At 54.4% G+C, this 20,968-nt stretch overlaps 1 protein-coding gene across 4 annotated transcripts; it reads right to left on the minus strand.

Annotated features, from left to right (window-relative positions):
- Positions 1 to 1,719: 1,719 nt before the first annotated feature.
- On the minus strand, positions 1,720 to 19,325 carry P2RY2 (purinergic receptor P2Y2). 4 transcript variants are annotated; one of them, XM_030332910.1, is made up of 7 exons: positions 19,064 to 19,325; positions 16,772 to 16,845; positions 15,305 to 15,443; positions 9,794 to 9,972; positions 4,866 to 4,934; positions 3,443 to 4,606; positions 1,720 to 2,323 (listed from the first exon to the last, which is right to left on the minus strand). In XM_030332910.1, exon 6 carries the CDS (start codon positions 4,600 to 4,602, stop codon positions 3,469 to 3,471), a length of 1,134 nt encoding a protein of 377 aa, XP_030188770.1. In that variant the 5' UTR covers positions 4,603 to 4,606; positions 4,866 to 4,934; positions 9,794 to 9,972; positions 15,305 to 15,443; positions 16,772 to 16,845; positions 19,064 to 19,325; the 3' UTR covers positions 1,720 to 2,323; positions 3,443 to 3,468. The 4 variants fall into 4 exon arrangements, with proteins under 4 accessions (XP_030188770.1, XP_030188771.1, XP_030188772.1 ...); XM_030332911.1 differs by lacking the exon at positions 15,305 to 15,443; XM_030332912.1 differs by lacking the exons at positions 9,794 to 9,972; positions 15,305 to 15,443.
- Between the last annotated feature and the right edge of the window lie 1,643 nt (positions 19,326 to 20,968).

Genomic DNA, 20,968 nt, shown 5'->3' on the forward strand with positions numbered 1-20,968 from the left:
AGACCCGCTGTGTGCCAGGGCCCCTGCCCTAGATGCACTGAGCTCATTGAGAATAGTTGCTGCAGGCAGGACAGCGGGCCTTTGCTCTTCCCCCCACCTATTGCTATTGCCCCCCACTTCTGTCCTATGTCCCTGGCCTCAGTGCCACAGCTCCATCCACCAGTTCCATCCACCAGGGTGGGAAGGGCTGGGGGACTGTGGGTGATGGCAGGAATCCCACAAAGGCACCGACCTGTACTAAAGGGAACAGGCCAGCAGGGCAGCCTGAGCCCCTGGCACACATCCAGGCGCCACACTGACCTGCTGAGTGACCTTGGGCAAGGCCCCGCCCCTCTCAACTCTACAGCTGGGCTGGATAATCCCTGGGGTCCCTGTCAGGTGGCTGTGCCCTTTCACAGTGGCCTTCAAGAGTCAACAGCCCCAGGAAGTGATGTCAGGGTGAGGAGGTGGGGTGGTTGGGAGGTGGCAGGCAGGCCCAGAGAGTAAGAGGAGATATTTTGAGAGTGGGCAGGTCCCCCCACGTCACTACTGGACAATGGTCTGGGGCTGGGAGTGGAAAATCCTGTTCTTACGTGGGCTGAAAATAGCACAAGGCGGGAGAGCCAGGAACCTCACCCACTAGGTGAAGGCCTAGCAGCAGGGCCAGACGTCCACGTTGAGGGGTCAGGCAATCTGACTGGGGTCCAGGGGCAAGACCCTGGCCTGTCCCCGGTTCCCTTAGGGTCTCCATTCCCCACCCCACCAGTGTCTGCCACTGGATTAGAAGGTGAATATGGCCCTCCTTTCCCCTGGGTCCTATGTCCTTGGAAATGTATGGGCAGCTGATTCAAGGAAGGCTTCCTGGTGCTATGCCGTAGTGTTGGTTCCATGTGCTGCAGGGCCCTGGGTTCTCAGGGTCTCCAGGGAAGCTGCTGGTAGGGTAGGTAGGCAGGACACAAAAGGAATGGGGACTAAGGGAACTTGGGCCTGTGGTGGCCACTGCTCTACCCCCAACCACAGATGCACACTCAGGAGCCCCCAAATCGTGATGTATAACCTCCTGCCTCTGGTCTAAGCAGGGCTGAGGGAATCAGAGCCCAGCATTTACACCTTTGGGTGTAATCTTACCTGGGTAGGGGCTTCCTATAAACTAGAATGGGGTTCAGCCTCAGCAGCAGCTGGTAGGAAGGAGATAGGCTTGGGACTGCAGGAAAGGTTGGCTCAAGGTCAGTCTGTAAGAAGTAGTCACAAAAAAGCTCATAGGGACTCTGGTTATATGAACAGAAATATAGAACCTAGAATGTGGGAGGTGAGCATTTCACATTACTTTGAACAGGACACCCACGTTGCACAATGCAGAGTAATTGGTTGGGTCATGGCTTGTGATGGGTCCCTGTTGCATGAAGGAGCTGTGTGGAACTAGATTCTAAATAGAGCAACCCCTGGGAGTGCCTCGTTCTGACAGAGTGGAAAGGGTGAAGAGGTCACAGAAGACAGGAAGACGTGGAGTGAAGGGAAGAATCTTCTCTCAGGCAGAGTGGGCCTATAGGGAAAGGGGGTCTCCCCGAGGGAGAGGGAGTAGGTCTTTATGTTTGAGATTAAGAATGAGACCTGTCAGGGGCTCCTGGGTGGCTCAGTCGGTTGAGTGTCTGACTTGGGCTCAGGCCATGATCTGGTGGTTCGTGCGTTCGAGCTCCACATTGGACTCATTGTTGTCAGCACGGAGCCTACTTTGGATCCTCTGTCCCTCTCTCTCTGCCCTTCCCCTGCTTGTGCTCTCTCAAAAATAAATAAAATATTTTTAAAAAATGAGACCTGTTAGCTTTGCCCCAAGGCTGAGCTGGTCCCTGTCCAGCTCAGCTCCACAAACCTCCACAGTGGTCCTGGCTGGACCTAGAATCTGTCCAGGTGAGAAAGATCTACCTCACCCTGAGCCAGTCTGAGCACCAACTATTATGCCATATAGCAGGATTTTCCCAGGAGGCAGAGGATGGGACAGGAAGAGAAGCGAATCTCTCCCATACTTAGCCCCAATGCAAAGGAGACCTCAGGTAAAGGCAAGGAAGGAGCCCTGACTTGTTAGCCTGGTGACCCACTCCCAGCCTGATTCCTGCCTTGAGACTGAGCACCAGCTGCCCAGCCTGCTTCCACTTCCTGCATACCCTGCTTTCCTGCCCCCATGTCTTTGCCCAGGATGTACCCTGCACCTGGATGTTCTTCTCCGATAAACTGCTTTTCTCAGAAGCTACAGTTCAGGAGTGTGTCCCAGGAAGCCTCTCTCACATGCTGGTCCACACCTCCAATCATTCAGCATTATCCAGTGGTGCGATGGAGCATGTTGGACCTGCTTGCAAGAGCCAATTGTTAAATTTTCAGGAATTTTGCAAGGAGGCTGACATCACATTACTGGTCTGAAGTTGGCCAAGGCAGGAGTATCTGCACCATGGCAATTAGCAATGCTACAGATAAGGGGTTCCCCTCACCCCCTGGAAAGCCAGTTAGATGGTTTCATCACATTTACCAACACATGACTGTTCATAGCCATTAATCCCTAAACTGGGGGATCCCAAGGACAGGACCCCATCTGACTCCTATCTGCACTCAGCAGAGCCAGGCACCAAAGCCACTTGGCTCTAAAGTGAGGGATGACCTGGAAAGAGGTCTGGAAAGAGGATCCCTGATGTGAGACTACCACTGAGGCAGCTAGTGGGAAGGCAGGTGGCAGAAAAGTAGAGGTTGGAGAAAGAACTCCAGTGTGGATGGTAAGAGCTTCTTAGACTGTATCCTCATCCTCAAACCACACAATAGGGCACAACACGGCAGGCAACAACACCTTCGGTAGAAGTTGCAGCCTCAAACTGGCTCCCAGGCCCGGGAAGCCTCCAGATGAGTTTATGACATCAGCTCCCAGATGTTACAGTCACCTCTAGGGATGAGGATGCTCCTCAGAGGTGTGTCCACTGTGGCATCTAGACCTACGCTTGACCGCTCCGTGGGAAGCTCCGGCTCAGCTCTGGTTCCTTACCAGGGTCCTCCGATCACCCTAAAACTCCACCCCTCCCAGGTAGCTCAGGCCCAGACTATGTGACCTTGGTAAGTCACTTTCTTCTCTGCGTCTGTTTCTCCATTTGACTCGATCAGGCTGGGTTCCAGCCTAGATACCTTGCTGGGCACAGACAGCTAATTATGTGGGAGTCAGGCCAGGGGCAGCATTGGCCCCTTACCCTTGCCTTTCACGAAGCCTTATTCCCCAACTCACACATACAAATGGTGACTGGGGTTGTAGGGACTGTTAAGATCTCTGGACTGCAGAGAACATTCTGCCAAATGACAGAGCGTTGAGGTCACGGCTCCCTTGACCATCAGGCATGAGTCACTAATGGGGCATATCTAGGGAGACTATCCCAATGGAGGAAATCCTAGTCCCCACAGCCTCCCCACTCCCCCCACCCCCAATATTAACTTGCACAGGCGCCAGGGGTTCAGGTCCTACAGCCGGATGTCCTTAGTGTTCTCACCACCAGCTGCCATGGACTCTGTCCGCCTAGAGTCCTCACTGCTGCTCGACACATCTTTTGTCCTCTTGATGTCGGTCCTGTCCAACCTGTGCAGGCCCCGTCTGCGGCGAGCTGGGGTAGTAGCAGTGGGGTCTGTGGGTGGCTTGGCATCTCGGGCAAAGCGCACAAGCCTCTGCCCAGCCAGGAAGTAGAGCACGGGGTCAAGGCAACTGTTGGCACTGGCCAGCGGCCGGGTGATCTTGTAAGCCATGTTGATGGCATTGAGGGTGTGGCAGCTGAGGTCCAGGGAGCGGAAGGAGTAGTAGAGGGTGCGGGTGACATGGAAAGGCAGGAAGCAGAGGGCGAAGACAGCCAGCACCACGGCAATGGTGCGCACCGACTTGCGCTTGGCCCGCGGCAGGCCTCCCGAGGTCCCGTAGGCTGGCTTCAACAGCCGCCGAGCCATAAGCACGTAACAGACCAAGATGATGGCAAAGGGCACTGCAAAGAGCAGGCCCAGCATGACAGAGCTGTAGGCCACGAACTGGCTGAAGAGCTCGGGTGCTGAGGTGTCGTGGCAGGTAATGCGGCCGCCACGCGCGCTGGTGGTGACGAAGTAGAGCACGGGTGACTGGCAAGCCAGCACCAGCACCCACACGGCAGCTGCCACCCGGCGGGCATAGCGGGCCCGGCCCCAGCGCAGCGAGCGCAGCGGGCGCAGGACCCCCAGGCATCGGTGCACGCTGATGCACGTGAGGAAGAGGATGCTGCAGTAAAGGTTGGTGTAGAAGAGGAAGCGCACCAGCTTGCAGAGCACTATGCTGAAGGGCCAGTGGTCCCCGCGGGCGTAGTAATAGACCAGCAGCGGCAGGGAGGCTGCGTACAGCGCATCGGACACGGCCAGGTGGAACATGTACGTGGTGGACGCGTTCCAGGTCTTGAGGCGGCACAGGAAGATGTAGAGCGCCACGGCGTTGAGACACAGCCCGAGCACACACACCACACCGTAGGACACAGGCAGCAGCACGTACTTGAAGTCCTCATTGAAGCGGCACTTGTAGCCCAGCTCGTCCCCACCCCAGGTGTCATTGACGGTGCTGTTCCAGCGGCCCGGGCCTGTGGCCATTGCCCTGAAGGGAAGGGGTGGTGGGGAGAACAGCCACGAGGGTCACAACCAGGGCTCAGTGGGGAGGCCTGACACACCCACCTGACCGGGGCCATGAGGGACCCCAAGCACCCATAGATTCCCTTGGTTAAGGTCTGCCCCACCACAGTCAAGGCCTTTGTGGCCACCTGACCTGGCTTCCTCCCTGGACCCAGAGGGCCCAGAACCTTGGAACCCCGGAACTTCGAGGATGCATGAGGTCTAGGAGTATCGTGGCCACACACCTTTAAAACTTCACAACAGGGGCAGGCACACTACATCCTGAGGGCCAGATGCAGTCCACCAGTCCGTTTCTGTAAAAAAAAAAAAAAAAGCTTGATTGGAACACAATTATACCCACCTTATTTATAAAGAGTTGAATAGTTGCAACAAAGACCGTATATTCCCCAAAGCCTAAAATAGTTACCCCTGGCTTTGTTTTTTGTGTTTTTTTTTTTTGTTTTTTTTTAATTTTTTTAAATGTTTATTTATTTCTGAGACAGAGAGAGACAGAACATGAGTGGGGGAGGGGAGAGAGAGAGGGAGACACAGAATCAGAAGCAGGCTCCAGGCTCCGAGCTGTCAGCACAGAGCCCGACGAGGGGCTTGAATTCATGGACCGTGAGATCATGACCTGAGCCAAAGTCGGTCGCTCAACCGACTGAGCCACCCAGGCGCCCCTGTTTTTTGTTTTTGTGTGATTGTTTAAGACTGGCAACCCTGCTCTAGAACATCAGGAGCACAGAGTTCTAGATGGAGGATCCTGAGCTCTAGCATCTCAGGATCGGGGGGGTCCCAGAGCAGTGTCGTCCCAGATTCACAGAAAGGGGGCTATCAGGCTGGCTGGCTCCACCTCACACCCAGCGCTCACTGGCCGGTGGGCAGCCTCTACCTTGCTGGAAGTATTAGAAAGCTCTTTCCTTTAGCTCATCTTTCTGCCCTCTGAGAGGCTCTCTGGCCTCATGCCTGGTATTTTGGTATTTGAGGGAGTATTTCCAAGGGTCTCCCCCTTTAGTTATTCATTAACCTCCCAGCAAATAGTTTTTAGGTACTCCTATATTCTGGCACTTTCGGCACTCGTAAACAGCAGCCCTGCTCCCCGGCCCATGAGGCTACCAGATGGGACAGTGACCCTTCTGAAGATGCCAGGGAAGTGTGGGGCAGAGGTGAGAATGGGAGCAGAGAGGGACTTCTTTTGTGGGGAAATTCAGCTTCCCTCATACCTACCCAGCTTCTCTTCACACACCACCACTATCTTGATGGTCTCTTGCCTTATTCCTAGTGGGCATATGTACCCATGGGGCCTGAGTGCCCACAGAGTAAGTACCTGGAGCACAGATTGTCCATCTTCGTCATCTCCTTGTCCCCACCAATGTGACCAGTAAGAGCTCTCTCTCAGTGGAGAGCAGGGGACAGAGAGCCCAGGCTGGAGGGCAAAGATGTGGCCAAAGTTCCCAGCGTCAGGCTGGAAATCGTAGCAGGTAGGCAGGTTTGGGACAAACATGAAGAAAAACTTTCTAACAGTGGGAAGGGGCTGGGGAGCTGCTATTTTTTCAAACCCCACTACCATGGATGCTTTAAAGTGTTACCTCATTTCATCTTTACAACATGTTTCTGGGAACCAGGTTATCATGCCCAGTTTTCCAATAAAGAGGCTGAGATCATTCAAGTAATTTGGCTAAGGTCATATGGTTAGGGATGGCTACAACTCATCTGGGTGCATCCCACAGTGGAAGGGGCTGTAGGAAGGAGATAGTGAACTCCTTGTTCTGGGGGCATGCCAGCGTCTCTTCCAGCAGAGTCTGCAGAAAGGCTTGTGTCCTGTGTGTGGGTGTGTCTGGGAGGACAGAGGGGGCAGATGACATGTGAGTCCTCCCCATCCTAGGTATCTGGGGTGGTACAATTCCCTTCATCTTGGAACCGAGGTCCTGAGAGGCTGGGGCTTGGAGATTCTAGAGGGCCAGTGACATCCACTCCCTTAGACCATGAGCTTCCTGCCCAGCCTGGCCTCCCAGTAGGAGTTCAGGGCCCCTGAGGTTGACATTAGGGGGCCGAGAGACACATAGGTCTCTCAGTTTCCCTTCTCTCCCCAAACCCTTTTCCCGCACCCCAGAATCTTCCCTGTCTCCTGGTGTCAGCAGAAGTGCAACCAAGAGCATGCACCTGCCTCTCACAGACACAGGTTCCTCCCCAAGGAACCAGGGCAGGTCCAGGGTGAGCAGGCAGGGAGGCTGTGTGGTGCCAAGTTGAGCAGGGGCAGCTCCCCCTGCCATGGGGAACTCTGGCAGGGCCAAGCTCCTAGGACCCCTCTTGCCCCGAGCCAGGACTGAGGACCCGACACTCAAGCGTCTCCTGCATCCCACCCCTTCTCCATGCAGCCCCGTGTTGTCTCCATCCTTGCTGCCAGAGCCACTGCATCCGCCTCCCTGCCTCTAGCCTCAGTTCCCCCAATCCAGGGGGCCTTCTTGAAGACAAAGTCATTCCCTTGTTCGAAACCCTCTGTGACTCCTGCCTATTCTCAGGAGAAAACCCCACTCCTCCTCAGTCTGGTATGGGATGGTTTCATAACCCAGCCTCTGTCAGCCTCACCAGCCCCATCCTCTGTGACCTGCAGTTTCCTGAATGCACCCAACACTCTCCCTCCCAGCCCTAGTTCATAGTGCTCCTTCAACCTGGAATCCATTCACAGCCCTCGTCTCCACCTGTTGGAATTACAACTTTTTAATCCTTCAGTGCAACAAACTCCAGCGATTAAGAACCTGGCCTCTGGAGCCAGACCACCTTTGTTTCCTCATCTGTAAAATGAGGCGATTAATAGAACCTACATCATACAACTGCTGTGACGATTGAGTAATTTGTGTGAAATGTTTGGAGCAGTGCCTGGCACATAGTAGGTACGTTGTGGTGGTATAAGGCTCAGCCCAGATGTGGCCTTTTCCTGAAATCTACAGGAAGCTCTCCACCAGTGGAGGAGCGATAGAAGGTCTTCACTGGAGGCTGTGCAGCAGGTGAATGCGGTGGGCCAGGGGACTGGTGCTAAAGCCTAAGCCAGGGCCAGGCCTGGGGACCTTGTGAGGGGAGAGATGTGGAGGGGTTAGGGAAGAAGGCCAGAGAGTCTGGCCCAGAGGGAGTTTGGGTTGAAGAGGGGCAGGGTGTCTGGCTCAGGGGTTGGGGGAGGAGCAGGTATGGGGAGAGGGGCACTCGTTGTCAGACATGGTAAATGTGGGGTACCCTGAGGGGTGTCATGGGACATGGGGAAGGGCAAAGCCCAGGACCACCAGATCCAGCATTTTGGGAGGTGGGCTGGGAGTTGCTGGCTCCCAGCAGCTACAGGAGGAGCATGGAGGCCTGAGTGAGACTGAGGAGCTGTGGAGAGGCCACATTCCCTCCCCCGTGGGGACACTGGGTTGGGGTGTCCCGCTGTGCCACAAAACCCCAGGTGACATCAAGCATTTCCTACCCTTCTGAGGCTCAGACCTCTTGTGGACTGAATCCCCCAGCCTTAGAGAACTGGAGTCCTAAATCCCCAAGAGACTCTCTGCCCACTGAAGACAGGGGAAGCACACACACCCAATCCCCCTCCACACTGCTGCTCTGCTCCTGCCCCAGTGCCTAGGCCTGGCGGGTCTCTCCTCTGGGTCATGATGGCCCTCCCCCACCCTCCACCCCTCCAGCCATAGTCCACATCTCTACACAGAGTTTCTTTCTAATCATCAAGGGTGGAATCTCTGATGCTGGTGAGAGTGGGGGAGACTTCCCTAACTTTCTCCTGAAGCGAGGAAGCTGTCCTTTCCACCTGTTTTAAGACATCCTGGCCTCCACCCTCCCAGGCCAGCTGGGGACTCCATTGTCATGGCCCCCTTCCAGACTGACCCTGCCTGCCCTCTCCCTGGCAGGAGAGGCTGGCCCATCAACCTGTGAGTACATCTTTCCTGCCCCCCCACCTCCGGCCCCTGCTTATGAAGACAGCTGACTCCTTAACCCTCTCTCTCAGCCCTCTCCTCTACCTCTCCTTACCTCCCATACCCTTGGGGTCTCTCCCCAGGGTCTCTCACCCTAGAGACTAGCTCCCATCTTTGTCCAACACCACTTGCCAGCCCCTCTGTGCCTGGTTCTGTCTGGCTCTGCCCCTTTTAAGTGCCCTGCCAGCCTTCCCTGCCTTTGCTCATGCTATTCTTTCTGCCTGGACAGCCCTTCCAAAACCCATTCACACTGTACTCCATCATGGCCATCCCTCAAGGCTCTTCTCAAGGGTCACCTCATCTCTGAAGCTCTCGCACTCTACCACCCCAGACACTCCTCACACCCTGTTGGGAATTTGTGTTTCCACCCTCTAGAAACCCCAAAACATTCTAGGTGCTTCTAGAAGTCTTGGTCCATCTGATTCTTTTCTCTGTCCCTATCATCCAGCAAGAGGCCTGCTCCAAAGCAGGTATGACATGAGTGGAAGAATGAATGAATGAATGAATGAATGAATGACACAATCAAGCACAAGAGGATATGGGAGTCCAGAGGAGGCTGAGCCTCATGGCAGTTGCTCTCTTTTCCCTTATTCCTCTGAGGGCCTCCCAGAGTTGTCCTGACACTTAAAGATTTCTCAGCTGCTGACCCCAGGTGGCCTCCTGGGGAGCACTCCTGGGGACCAGCACACCTGGGCCTGCTCCTGCCCTAGACAGGCCTCTGGACTTCCTCTCTTTCAAGAGCCCTGCCCTTCTCTGGACAGGCCAGGGAAACGCCAGGAGAGGGGAACTGGACCTAGGCATTCTGGAGGTGGGTCAGCTGTCTGAATCAAGCACATTCTTTTATCTTGCTCATCTCTGGCTCAGGTCATGGGTCAGTCTGAGTCAGGAGCTTCTGGTCCTGGTGCCCCCTACCCCCAACACCTCACTTTGTAGGGGCCAAACCTGGGCTGAACAGCGTCCATGCAGCAACCCCCACCCTCACTCCTCAGGAGATACTGCCATAGAGGTTAAGCTATTTGTTCAAGATCACACTGCCAGGAATTGGAAAAAATGGGTTTGACACCAGGACTCCCCGGCTCTGAAGCCTGAATTCATCAGAGCCTGGGATGAGCGAGCAGGGTAGGGATCCCCTGGATCGAACCCTGGTCCAGCATATACACATGCACAAGTGAGCCTCCCAGCCAGTGGACCCTGCCCTCCAATGTCCATACCTGACCAGCCCCTGCTCTCACAGTCAGGATGTTCAGAGCCCGCTCAGGTTTCTCATTCATGAATGCATAGGCCTGGACCAGGATGCAGGGAATTCTTCAGGAAACAGGAAAAACAGGTCCTCTGGCCTGGGGATAAACCCAGCTTCCAGCACTTCTCAGGGCGGGCAGTGCTGTGGGCTCTGTGGGAGGTGGAGACAGCATGGGCTCTTGGGTTCCAAGTCATAGGAAGTCAGCCAGGCAGAGCCCTCCCAGGCCTGCCTCCTATGCTTCAACCTTGGTCCAAAAGAGGCAAGCACTGGTGTGTTTGCCTGTCCCAGGAGGGGTGCCCTCTGCCCACCCACACGCCCTGGCTTCTACCCTCGGCTCACATGTTCCAGGGATGGTTGTTCCCAGCCTCCTTCCCCAGGCACCCCCTTTCACAGGAGTGTGGCTCTGCTGGGAAAGGTCTCCCTCACATCCTGCAGAGCTGAGCTGAGCTGAGCCTCCAATGCCCCTCCCTCTGTCCTGGTCTATGCTTCAGTCCCTAGAGTAGGAAACAGTCAACACCCTCCTTGCCCAGTATCCACTCAATAGTACTTCCGCTCATACGGTTTTTTGTTCAAGCTATGTCTCTACCTGGAACACACCCCCTCCCCTGTCCCACCTCTAATCATTCCTCCACAGATGCTGTAAACACACATGAACACACAGGCATGGACATACACAAATATCCAGATACATGGAGACATACACAGTCACATTCAGATGTATACACAGCATGTGCACACACACACACACACACACACACACACACACACACACACTGTTCTAGACAGGGACTAGAACAGCCTTTAGAAATCATCTGCACTAAACTCCCATTTGACAGAGGAGAAAACTGAGGCCCTGTCACAAGGCCTCACCATAAGTCAGGGACAGAGCCAAGATTGGAATGCAGGCCTTCTGAATTCTGCCCCTGGCTTTTGTCTTGTCTGGCAGGCCCTCACACACACACCAGGCACAAGGTTTCACTGAGGGAATGGTTACATGGTGGAGGGACCCCTCTGTATGTGCAAGTCCCAGCATCCTCCAGAACCAGACTTACCAGAGGGGAAAAAGAACATTCCCTTCCTCTTTCCATCTGCTTCATTTCCCTGCACTGGGGTGGGGGTGGGGGTGTCTGAGACAGTTGAAGCCAGGTCTCCAGGCTGGAAGCAATGTACAAGCATGGAGAGAAGTGGGAAGAGGAGAGGGGGAGGATGGCTGCAAGAATGGGAAGGAGGTGTGGCACTGGGGAATGCCCCTAGGCCACTATTTTCCCAGCACACCTTGCCCCAGGAGTCTCAGGTTCACGTGGGGCAGTGGGCTGGTAGCCATTTGCCAACCTGCTCCAGAGTCCAGTGACGAAAGAGGTTACCTTTCACCCCACTCCACCCCGTCTTCTCCTTAGGATATGCCTTCACTCAAGAGACTAAGGAGGGGCACAGCACTTTCTCAAAGCCATTCTCCTATTTCTGAGATGGATCTCTACCACCCATCCTTCCACACTTTAAAATTCTAATATATCCTTGAGAATATATCTCTTTCCCACCCATGTGTAACCCAATGCTCGCCAATGAACCTGTCAGTTGAACCAGTGCAGTGGCTCAGACATGCCACTCTTCCCCACCCCATAGCCTTAGTCTTGTGTTTTTCCTCCACACCATTGCACAGCCTGCTCACTTATCTCCTTGCCTCCACCCCTCCCCTCCTATCCATCTTCCATTCTGCAATCACAGGTCTTCCTACAACACAAATCTGACTAGACACTGTAAGCTCAAAACCCTTCCATGGCTCCCTATTGCCCTCAGGCTAACATCCAAGCTCTTGAGCCTGGCATTCAAGGCCCTGGCTGACCTGGCCCCTGACGCCCCTCTAGACAACTCTCCCTCTCTGCCTCCAGCCTCATCTTCCTGTCCCAAGCACAGCAAAAGCAGTCCCATGATCATATCTTCACTCAGGGACACCCTCCCTTATCTTCAACATATATATTATAACAAAAGTTGAGTGCCTGCTCTGTGTCAGGCTCCATATTAGTTGGCTTTATAGACCTCTTCTCATTTAAGCCTGAGAAGCTCAGAGAAGCTAAATAATCTCTCCAGGGTCCCAAAGCTAGCAACTTGCAGAGCAGTCTTGATCTGTCTGACTGCAGGAGCCGTGCCCCTGATCACTACCCCCTACCCTCCTCAGCCTAGGTCCTCTGCTCCGGGAAGCTTCCTGACCAGCCCTCTTTGAGCCCCATGGCTCTGCCTGTCTGGTCAGTTCTCTGCCAGAGGGAACACCCTAGTGGCAGGGCTAGAATCTACTCTTCCTGGTATTTCCTCATTGTGAAGCAGACATGATGATTATTGTATTCATTTTACAATTAAAACAACAACAACAAACTAAGGCCAGAAACGGTAGCCCCAGATCCCACCCACGGTCACCAGTGAGTTAGGGGCAGACCGCTTGCCCCCTCTGCCTGGCTCTGCCCCTACCCCAAGGGCTGGGTCTTTCTCCTTGTAGCCCCAGGCTGGTTAACTCAAAGCCATGAGGAGGGGGTGAGGCAGTTCCCAGGCTGACTGCAGAATTTCCAGGGTGGTTGGACAACATTCCAGCTTCTCCACTAGGGCAGCTCCAGAATGAATGTACTGCCCATTCACCTGCCTACCTGGCTGGCCCTGTCCAGCCTAGCAGGGGAGTATGACGCATCACCACTCTGGAAACCCTTGCAGCCTGCCTGGAGGTGGGGTGCTGTGAGGGGAAACAGAGGACTTGGACCCAGAATGCCATCGAGGGACAGGGGAGGGCACTGGGCAGGTGGGAAATCCCAGTTCTGCCATTTCCATCTGTGGTACTTGGACAAGTCTCAGCTCTATAACCCAAATCTTAATTTCTTTACAATCTAAGAAGGGTATGCACTGCATAAGGTTGTTGAGACAGTTAAAGGAGATGATTTATTCATTTTATGAAATAACTTAAAAAGATATGATTTCAGCAGGTGGTGAAGATAGGGAGGATGGGAGTATTTCAGGAAGACAAGAGGGGCAGGAAAGCCACAGGAATTATGAGCAAAGTAGCAAGGTCACAGCCAGACTGACTATAGGTCAAGTTTCCCACCCTGAAGGCCATCCTCAGAAGGAAGGGCAGTCCGAGGACTGCCCCCGCCGAAGGAACTAGACCCAACTATACTCCTCAGTTCATTCACCCTTTCCAAAGGTTTGCCATAACTATGCCTGTCCCCATTCAGGGCACTTGGGGACTCCAAGGTGAGTTGGACCCTTCTGTGATCTCAAGGAGCTCACTGTCAAGGTGGTGGGTGTCGGGGAGGATAGGGGAAGACCCAGAAAAGGCAATGATAATTCAGGGTGATCAGGGCTGAAGGAAGCAGAGGCACCAGGGTTGGGTTGAAGCAGCCAAGAGGGTCACTAATAGGAACTGGGGGTAGGGTGGTCAGGGAAGGCTTCCTGGAGGAGAGGACACCTGACCTTCATTTTGGAAGATGGACAAGAGTCAGGTGCGTGGAAACAGAAGAGGAGTAGAGTGAGCAAAAACCAGGGCAAATGATCACATAGTATGTCTCAGGAACTGACAGTCATCCCCGTGGCTTGAGGGAAGTAGAGAGGGCAAGGATGGATAGGAGGACAGGAAAGATCCTGGAAGTTATCTTTCACCCCCTCCCAAATGTCCTCCACAGGCTTGAAGGCCAGTAGGCTCCCAGCCTTGCCTGATACGCTTTCTGCACCACCAGCACTGGTGCTGGTCTGGGGAAATAGCTGAGGGGGTAACCTCAGATAGTATCAGTAGGTGCTGTGGCAGTGGGAAGCCTCTGCAGCCTCCTCCAGAAAGCCCTTGGGTTCACCAGTCCTCTTGGAGACTCTCACCCTGTAGGGAGCCCCTAGAATCCTGGCTGTGGGGGCCACGCACTAAGAGAACATCTGAATGCATGCACGAGTCTCAGATCAACCAGGCTGGCCTCCCACTTACAGACCAGGAAACTGAGACTCCTTAAGAGGAAGGGCCTTACTCAAGGTCTGGTGTTCTAATTACATTCAGTGTAGGGTTGAGCACCTTCACCCCCACCCCAGAGCAGGACTGCAAACTACCTGTCCCTCTTCTGACCCAGCAGGGTCCAGCACAGCACAGTGCTATAGACACACTGCTAAATGGAACCAGTTGAGAACCACAGTGCCCTGAACTCCACCCTGACCTATCACATCCAAATGTCTCCAGCCAGACCTAGAAGAAAGAACCCTGGGTTCAGACTCCAACTTCAAACCACCCATGCTGTGCAACCTTGGTCAAGTTAACTTCCCTCTCTGAGCCTCGAGTTCTTCACTGATCAGATGGGGAGAATCACCACACCAGACAGCTCCTGAGGAAGGAGTAAGACAAAGGGACAGGTAGTACTCCATGTGGCTAGCAAATCATGCTCTGTTCTGATGTGGGGGGCTGCATCTACCTGTCCTGGCTGAGAGACACAGAAACCCTTCTCAGGCAGAGGGGCAGAAGTCATGGGCAGAGTAGGCAGGGAAGGCTCTTGGAAGGGGCTATGGTCAGGTCAGGAGAGAAGTAGAAAGAGCCCAGCATGGAAGGAAAAGGGAAGAATGGAGAAGCCAAGGTAGAAAATAGGACAAAAGTGTAGAACAAGTAGGTCTGTGATTCTGAGACTTTCTCACTCTGGGTGCTTCCAGAATTCTGAGTTCATTGGTTCTGACGGTCTAATTTAAGAGCCTCTGGTTCTGAGAGTAAATGATAAGTGTTTCTTCAATTCTGTCACTTGCTGCTTTTCATAGCCTTTGGTTGTGAGCTTCTCAGAACCACAGGAGTCTGCACTCTCAGAGTAACGTAATCAAAGATCACTGTACCAGGAGCCATAAAGTCTCAGCAAACACTTGCCAGTACCCCCATGTGCTCAACCTCAGAGGAACACTGCAAACCCAGACTCAGATCAGGCTTGGTCAGGAGCTCCAGTCTGGATGGGGAGAAAGACACAGACATGGAAGAAGTCCACTTGAGTGATTAAGCCATGACCAAGGGAAGCCCAGGAACCATAGAGCCCAGAGGAACCCCTAACCAGCCTGGGGAGATAGTCAGGGAAAGCTGCTCAGAGGAGAGGTCATTTGAGCTGGGACTTAATGAAAGATTAGGAGTTTGTCAGGTGGACAACAAAGGTAGGAGGGCACTGAAGGCAGAAGAAAGAGCATGTGCAAAGACACAGTGGTGTGAGAGTGTGGCCAGGAGTTCATGTGAGGCTGGAATGGAGGGGTGGGTGGCACAGAATGTATATGGACCTGAGGCACTCACATGAAAAGGCTTGAATGCCAGGCTGAGGTGCTTGGCTTCTAACCTGAGGACAATGGGGTGCCATGGCAGGCCTTAAGCAGGGAAGGACATACTCAGAGTTGACCTTGACAAAGATGATGCCACAGAAAATAGATAGGACAGGGGAGTCTAAAGGGAGGAAGACCAAGGAGGAGACTACACATAAAATGGTCCAGTGAGAGGCACTGATACCTTGGCCCTGGAGTTTCTGTGAGTTGGGGAACATCCTTGCTGGCCCACAGCTCCACCACAGCAAGATTCCTCCTCCCACATTTGGGACCGAGGAAGCTGGGCACTCACCAGGAAGCCAGAGCAACACCAGGAGCCTCCCCTGAGGGGGTGGGAAAAGAGAGGGTCATGTGGGCCCCAAGAAGCTTGAAGGAGGCCTTCCTCCCATGCTTTAGGGCCCAAGCCCTAGACAGGGTGCCAGGGTGGAGGGCTAAGGAGGGAGCAGCTGCCCAGGAGGGCCCAGGCTACCCACACTCCCATCAGGGACTCTAGCCACTCACCCTGGACCAGAAATACTCAGGCCTAGGAGATTCTATAACAGGGAAGTGGAGGAACTCCTCTGCTCAAGAATCAACTGTAGCTCTCCAGGGAGTAAGGCCCTCCTCTTTGACTATATACCCATTTCCACAAGGTCATTCATTTCTCAAACACTCACTGGCACCTGCTCTGTGCCCAACCTGTGCTGGATGATACAGAGAGAGAAAGCAGGCTGGCCTAGTCCTTCACCTGACCTCTGGGATGAGCACAGAGGTCAGAAAGGATTTCACCAGGGATGCGTGGCTTCTCTGGTCCTGTGAGCAATGTGGCTAATCAGGCCACAAGCAAAACCTAAAGTCATGTTTTCAGGGCAATATTCAAACTTCCTTCACCCTGAAAGCCAGAGAATGGAGCTCTGAATCTCAGATGGAACTTCCATCTTAAATGGAGAGAGGTAAGTTGGGTCAGGTAGCCCTAGCTTTCACCTCAGCTCTGTGATCTTGGGAAGGAAACTCCCTGAGCCTCTACTTCCTCATCAGCGAAATGGGGATAACAATTCCTCCCTCATAGGATTGATAAAGGATAAAATGAGAGACTTTTATAAATTGTTACTAGTAAGCTGTCTTTGCAGAGGGGACACAGGGAGAGGAAGGCAGTCAGTGGTTAAAATTCCAATATCTAGCACAATCCCTTGTTACTGCACCCTTGTTCTAATATCTTCAAAATGCATTTCTTTAAAAGTCTCTGAGTATCGCATTTCTCCCTGTGCATTGCACTCCACAGCTTACAAAGCCCTTTCCTGACCACTGTCTTAAGAATTAAGGCGTCACAGCAGGGCACCTGGGGGGCTCAGTCAGTTGAGCATTGGACTTTGGCTCAGGTCATGATCTCACAGTTCCTGGGTTCAAGTCCCACATCAGGCTTGCTGCTGTCAGTGCAGAGCCTACTTCGGATCCTCTGTCCCTGCCTCTCTCTGCCCTCTCCCACTCAAGCACACTGTCTCTCAAAAATAAACATTAAAAAAAAAAAAAAAAGAATTGTCATAGCAACCTTGCATTTGAAGAGGCAAGGATCATCAGATCCAATTTACAGATAGCCAACTGACAATCTAGAGGGGGAGAGTGGCTTCTCTAAAGGCCATAGCCAGGAAAGAAGCCAAATCAAAGCACTCACCCATGAGACCTTGGTGATTTCTCATACTTTTAGCTGGTCCTTGGAGGATCCAGAAGCCTCAGGGCCTGTGCATCCTGGGCAAGAAGAAAATAAGAATGGAGGGGTCGTAGCCTCAGTCTGCAACACAAGCTTGGCAGCCATTTATGAAGGTCAGCCACTGTGATCCTCCAACTCCTCTGGCTAGACCCCAGGGCAGCCCAAGGCAGAAAAAAGAGGAGATTGAGAATTCTTCCATGCCAGGGCAGCCCAAGGCAGAAAAAAGAGGAAATTGAGAATTCTTCCATGCCAGGGCCTCCCAGGCACATACTCTCAACACAGGACCTTAGTGGTGCTGGCCTCCTTTTAGAGGTTGGCAGGGCAAGAACTGCCCCCCCAAGGTCACCCGGCAAGTTGGGGGAAGAGCTGGGATGAGATCAATTGCAGGTCTCCTGGCTCCCACTGGGGGAGGGAGAGCCCTAGGTATCCCCAAATTCCTCAGCAGGAACATCTAAGGTCTGAGGGACCAGACCCTTGGCCAAGGGATCAAGGGCTCAGAGTATAAGTAATGCCTGGATGGTTCTAGTGTCAATATCTGATCTCCTTGTATAGCACTACTCAATCCATTCTCCACCCTGCAGCCAGAGAGATCTTTCTGAAATGCTGCTTTGACCATGAATCCTCCTTGTTCACAAACCTTCCATGGCTCCTTATCACCTACAGAGTGAAATCAAAGTTTTCGGCTTGTACACTCTGGGTCCTGTAATGCCTCCAGGACACACTGTTCTGACAACCTGTGCCACCTGTCTTGATCACCGGATTCTAGTTTCCTCTTCTTTGTGATGACATGGAGCTCCACTGTAGACATGCCTTCACTGGGGAAGCTGGGGGTAGGGAACAGGGGATAGAGGCTGCTGGTGCTCTCTCAGTTCAGCTCAGCCCTGTGCAGGGTGCTGGCAAAAGAGAAATGAGTGACAGCCAGTTTCTGTCCTCCAGGGGGCCCCAGACCTCTGGTGAGGGAAGGAGGGGGACAGAGACCATAACCGTCCAAGGTGGAACCAGGGCTGTAAGTCCTGGGACTTTCAAGAGCCAGAAGATGCTCCAATCCAACTGTGGGATCAAGGAAGGCTTCCCCAAAGAGGGAGCATCTGAGCTGGGCCCCAAAGCTAGGTAATTCTCCAACTGAGGAAGATGAGGGTAGGAGGGCATTTCAGGCAGTGAGTATATAGAATATGCCGCGGTCCAAAAGCAGGAAACTGTCTCATGTATGTAGCAGAACTACATGTAATCACTAGAGGGTAAAGGGTCAGGCAGGAGAGGGGCTGGAGAGGTTGGCAAGAAGCAGTTCTTGGAGGCCTTGAGTCCCAGGCTAAGGGGTTCAGGCTGGGTCTTGTTAGCCCAGGGAGGAGAATAGTTGAGATTTGGGTTTCAGGCAGTTCCCTCCAGGGATTGACCCCAGCCCCATCCCCAAGCAGTGAGCCTACCCAGGAGAACACTGGTGCTGAACATGACCCACACATTAGGAACTCGACGGCCCTCAAGTTCCATATTCTTGTTTTTCCCCTTTTACAGATGAAGCCACTAAGGCTCAGAGAAGGTCACATAGTGGCCAGGGCAGGATTGGAATATAGGTCTGAGTCTCCAGAGAGCTTTTGCGGGCCCTGTCTGCTTAAAGAATCTCCTTCCCAACCACTACCACACACACAGATAACTGAGACTTTACCAGGGCCCCACCCTAGCCCTCAAAAGCTCCCCATTATCACAGCCTAGCTCCCCAAACAAACCACGCACCTCAGGCTGCAGGCCCAGGGAAGCTGAGGATGCCAGGCTGAAAGAAACAGCTGCCACCAGCCCCAAAGACCCCAAACGGGCAGTTTTAATCCGCAGCTGGGCCTGGCCCTTGGGTCTGGCTCCTGGGGGGAAGTAGGGCAACCTGCCACCGACAGCAGCCAGTTGGGGAGCTGAGGGAGGGCACTGCCTTTCTCCAAACTGACCCTTCCTACGGCACCGCCTGCCAGATTAAAAGCCTCCTGACAGAGGCTTAACTGTCCTTCCAGGCCACTGTCCCAGCCCCCACCCCCACTCCCACCCCCAGTTTTACCGGGTCCGGGCGGGGTGGAGTGCCCCGGGTTTGAGGAGGCTCGGCGGGGCTCCAGGGGCTCGCGGGTCTCTGGCCGCGGTCCCCCGCCTCGGGGCGCTCACTCACACCAGAGCACACACACAAACAAGTCCCACAGGTTCAACTACTCGACCCGCTGGGGCGCACGCACTCACCCACTGACAGTGACTTTCCCAAAGAGGCCGACACACACTCACCGGGGTATCGGATCGCGCTCGCGGAGATCGACGCTACGGCGGAGACAAAGTTCGACCACGGACCCACCGGCACACTCCCACTGCTCGGAGCCGTGCCCCACTCGGTCCGCCACGCGCTCACGGCTCTGCCTGCCCAGCGCCGCGTGGGCAGCCACCGCATCCGCGCCTGCCGACCTGTCTCCTCCTCCGATCCCTCCGGGCAGCCCGCCCCTCACCTCCGCGGGGCGCTCGGCCGCCAGCAGCGCCGAGGCCGCCGCTCCGGTGCCCGCGCCCGCGTCCCGCCGCCGCCGCCGCCAGCACCCACGTGCCCCGAGCCCCGCCCGCCGCGCCCAGCTCCCTGCCCAGGCCGGGTCATGCGGGGGCGGGGCGGACTCTGGACAGACCGTCCCTCCCGAACGGACACCTCGCCACCCGCGCGGGGGCGCTAGGCTGGGGGGACGCGGGCAGCGCGGGAAGGGGCCTGCGGCGACTGACCTACCGCCTGGAGGAACCCGCCTTCCAAACACGACGTGAGAGCAGGGTTTCAGAGACACTAAATGTGCAAAGTTTGTCGGATACCTGTGTGGCTTCCGTCGCTGCCCACCACGGGACCTGTCCGCGAACCTGCGCCCTCTCCTGACAGGAACCTGCTCAGAGCACCACGCCGAGAACTTGCCTCCCTTTGCTTTGGACCCGGAGGCTGGGGAGGGTGTGCCCGTCGCCCAGAGAGGAGATACAGACATTCAGGGTCCTGTGTCTCTCCTGCTCCTGAGGAGAAGGCGGCTGGGGAGGGGGAGGTCGGGAGAGCCTCGCCTCACCTATGCTCCCGTTACTGGGCAGGATAGTCATTAGAAATTTCCTGAACACCTGGTTGTTTTTGATCCCTCAACTTGAGCTGCTTCCTTTGAGCTGCCTTCTCAGATTACACACAGCACTCCCTTCTCTGCTTTCAACCCCACTCTGATGGCCTTCTCTGGTCAGAGACCCTGTCTGTACCTTTTCTAGACTGTGAGCCGCAAGGAGGTGGATGACCAGGTCTGCCTTCTTCCTACACCCCATGCCAGAGTTCCCAGGAGTTGCCCAATACTTGTTGAATGCCGAATGGATGAATGAATGAATGCCTCCCTCTCTTTCATTCTGGTTTAGGTGTCAGGAATATAGGTTCTGACCCAGCTTCAGCACTGACTCTGGGAGACCTTGACCCACAGTTCCAGTCCCTCTCCTGGCTTCCTTTTTTGTGACATAGAGGCAATCAATCACACTTACTCTCCCACCAACCGGTGTTCATCCATGGGGGGCTTTGGACGGTGGGTGTCTGGAGAGTCCACAGGAGGCCTCTTTCTGTGGTCAAGGAGATTGCCCAGGGCCCTGGAGCCTTGGGTTCTCCTGGGCTTCCCACCTGCTGACTGAGTCCTGGTTGCTGGCCCCAGGAGGGGCCCAGGAATGATACTGGTTACAGCCTTGCCAGGAGCAGGAGCAGAGCAGACACACAGCCCTGTGTGACTGAGCTGCCTCTGTAGTCCCCCAGGGACCTCCGCCTGGAAGACACAAAGGCCTCTTGTCCAGCTTCCTCCACCTATTATGCAAGCTGGTCCACGCAGCTTATAGGCGGCTAGGAATCTTATGGCTCCTACTTATGGAGCACAGGCCTTGGGGTCCCTGTGTTGGGAAGTTCCCCTGGTCACTGGAGGCCCCAACCAGCACCCCTTCAGCCTTCAGACTCTCAAGCCTTCAGACCTGTACTGTAACTACTACTAAGTTCAAGGGAAAAAAATTCCTTTGACCGCAAGATGAGGACTCACGGCTCTGCCTCAGTCTCTAGCTGCCTGGAGAGTGGGCAGCCCAGAGTCCTGCTGCTGCTCTGGTCCAACTCCCTTACTGTACAGTCGAAGAAACTGCATTCCTGAGACACCCAGTGTCTGAGCT

The sequence above is a fragment of the Lynx canadensis genome, chromosome D1 (genome assembly GCF_007474595.2).
Source record: "Lynx canadensis isolate LIC74 chromosome D1, mLynCan4.pri.v2, whole genome shotgun sequence".
In the NCBI taxonomy this organism is placed as follows: domain Eukaryota; kingdom Metazoa; phylum Chordata; class Mammalia; order Carnivora; family Felidae; genus Lynx; species Lynx canadensis.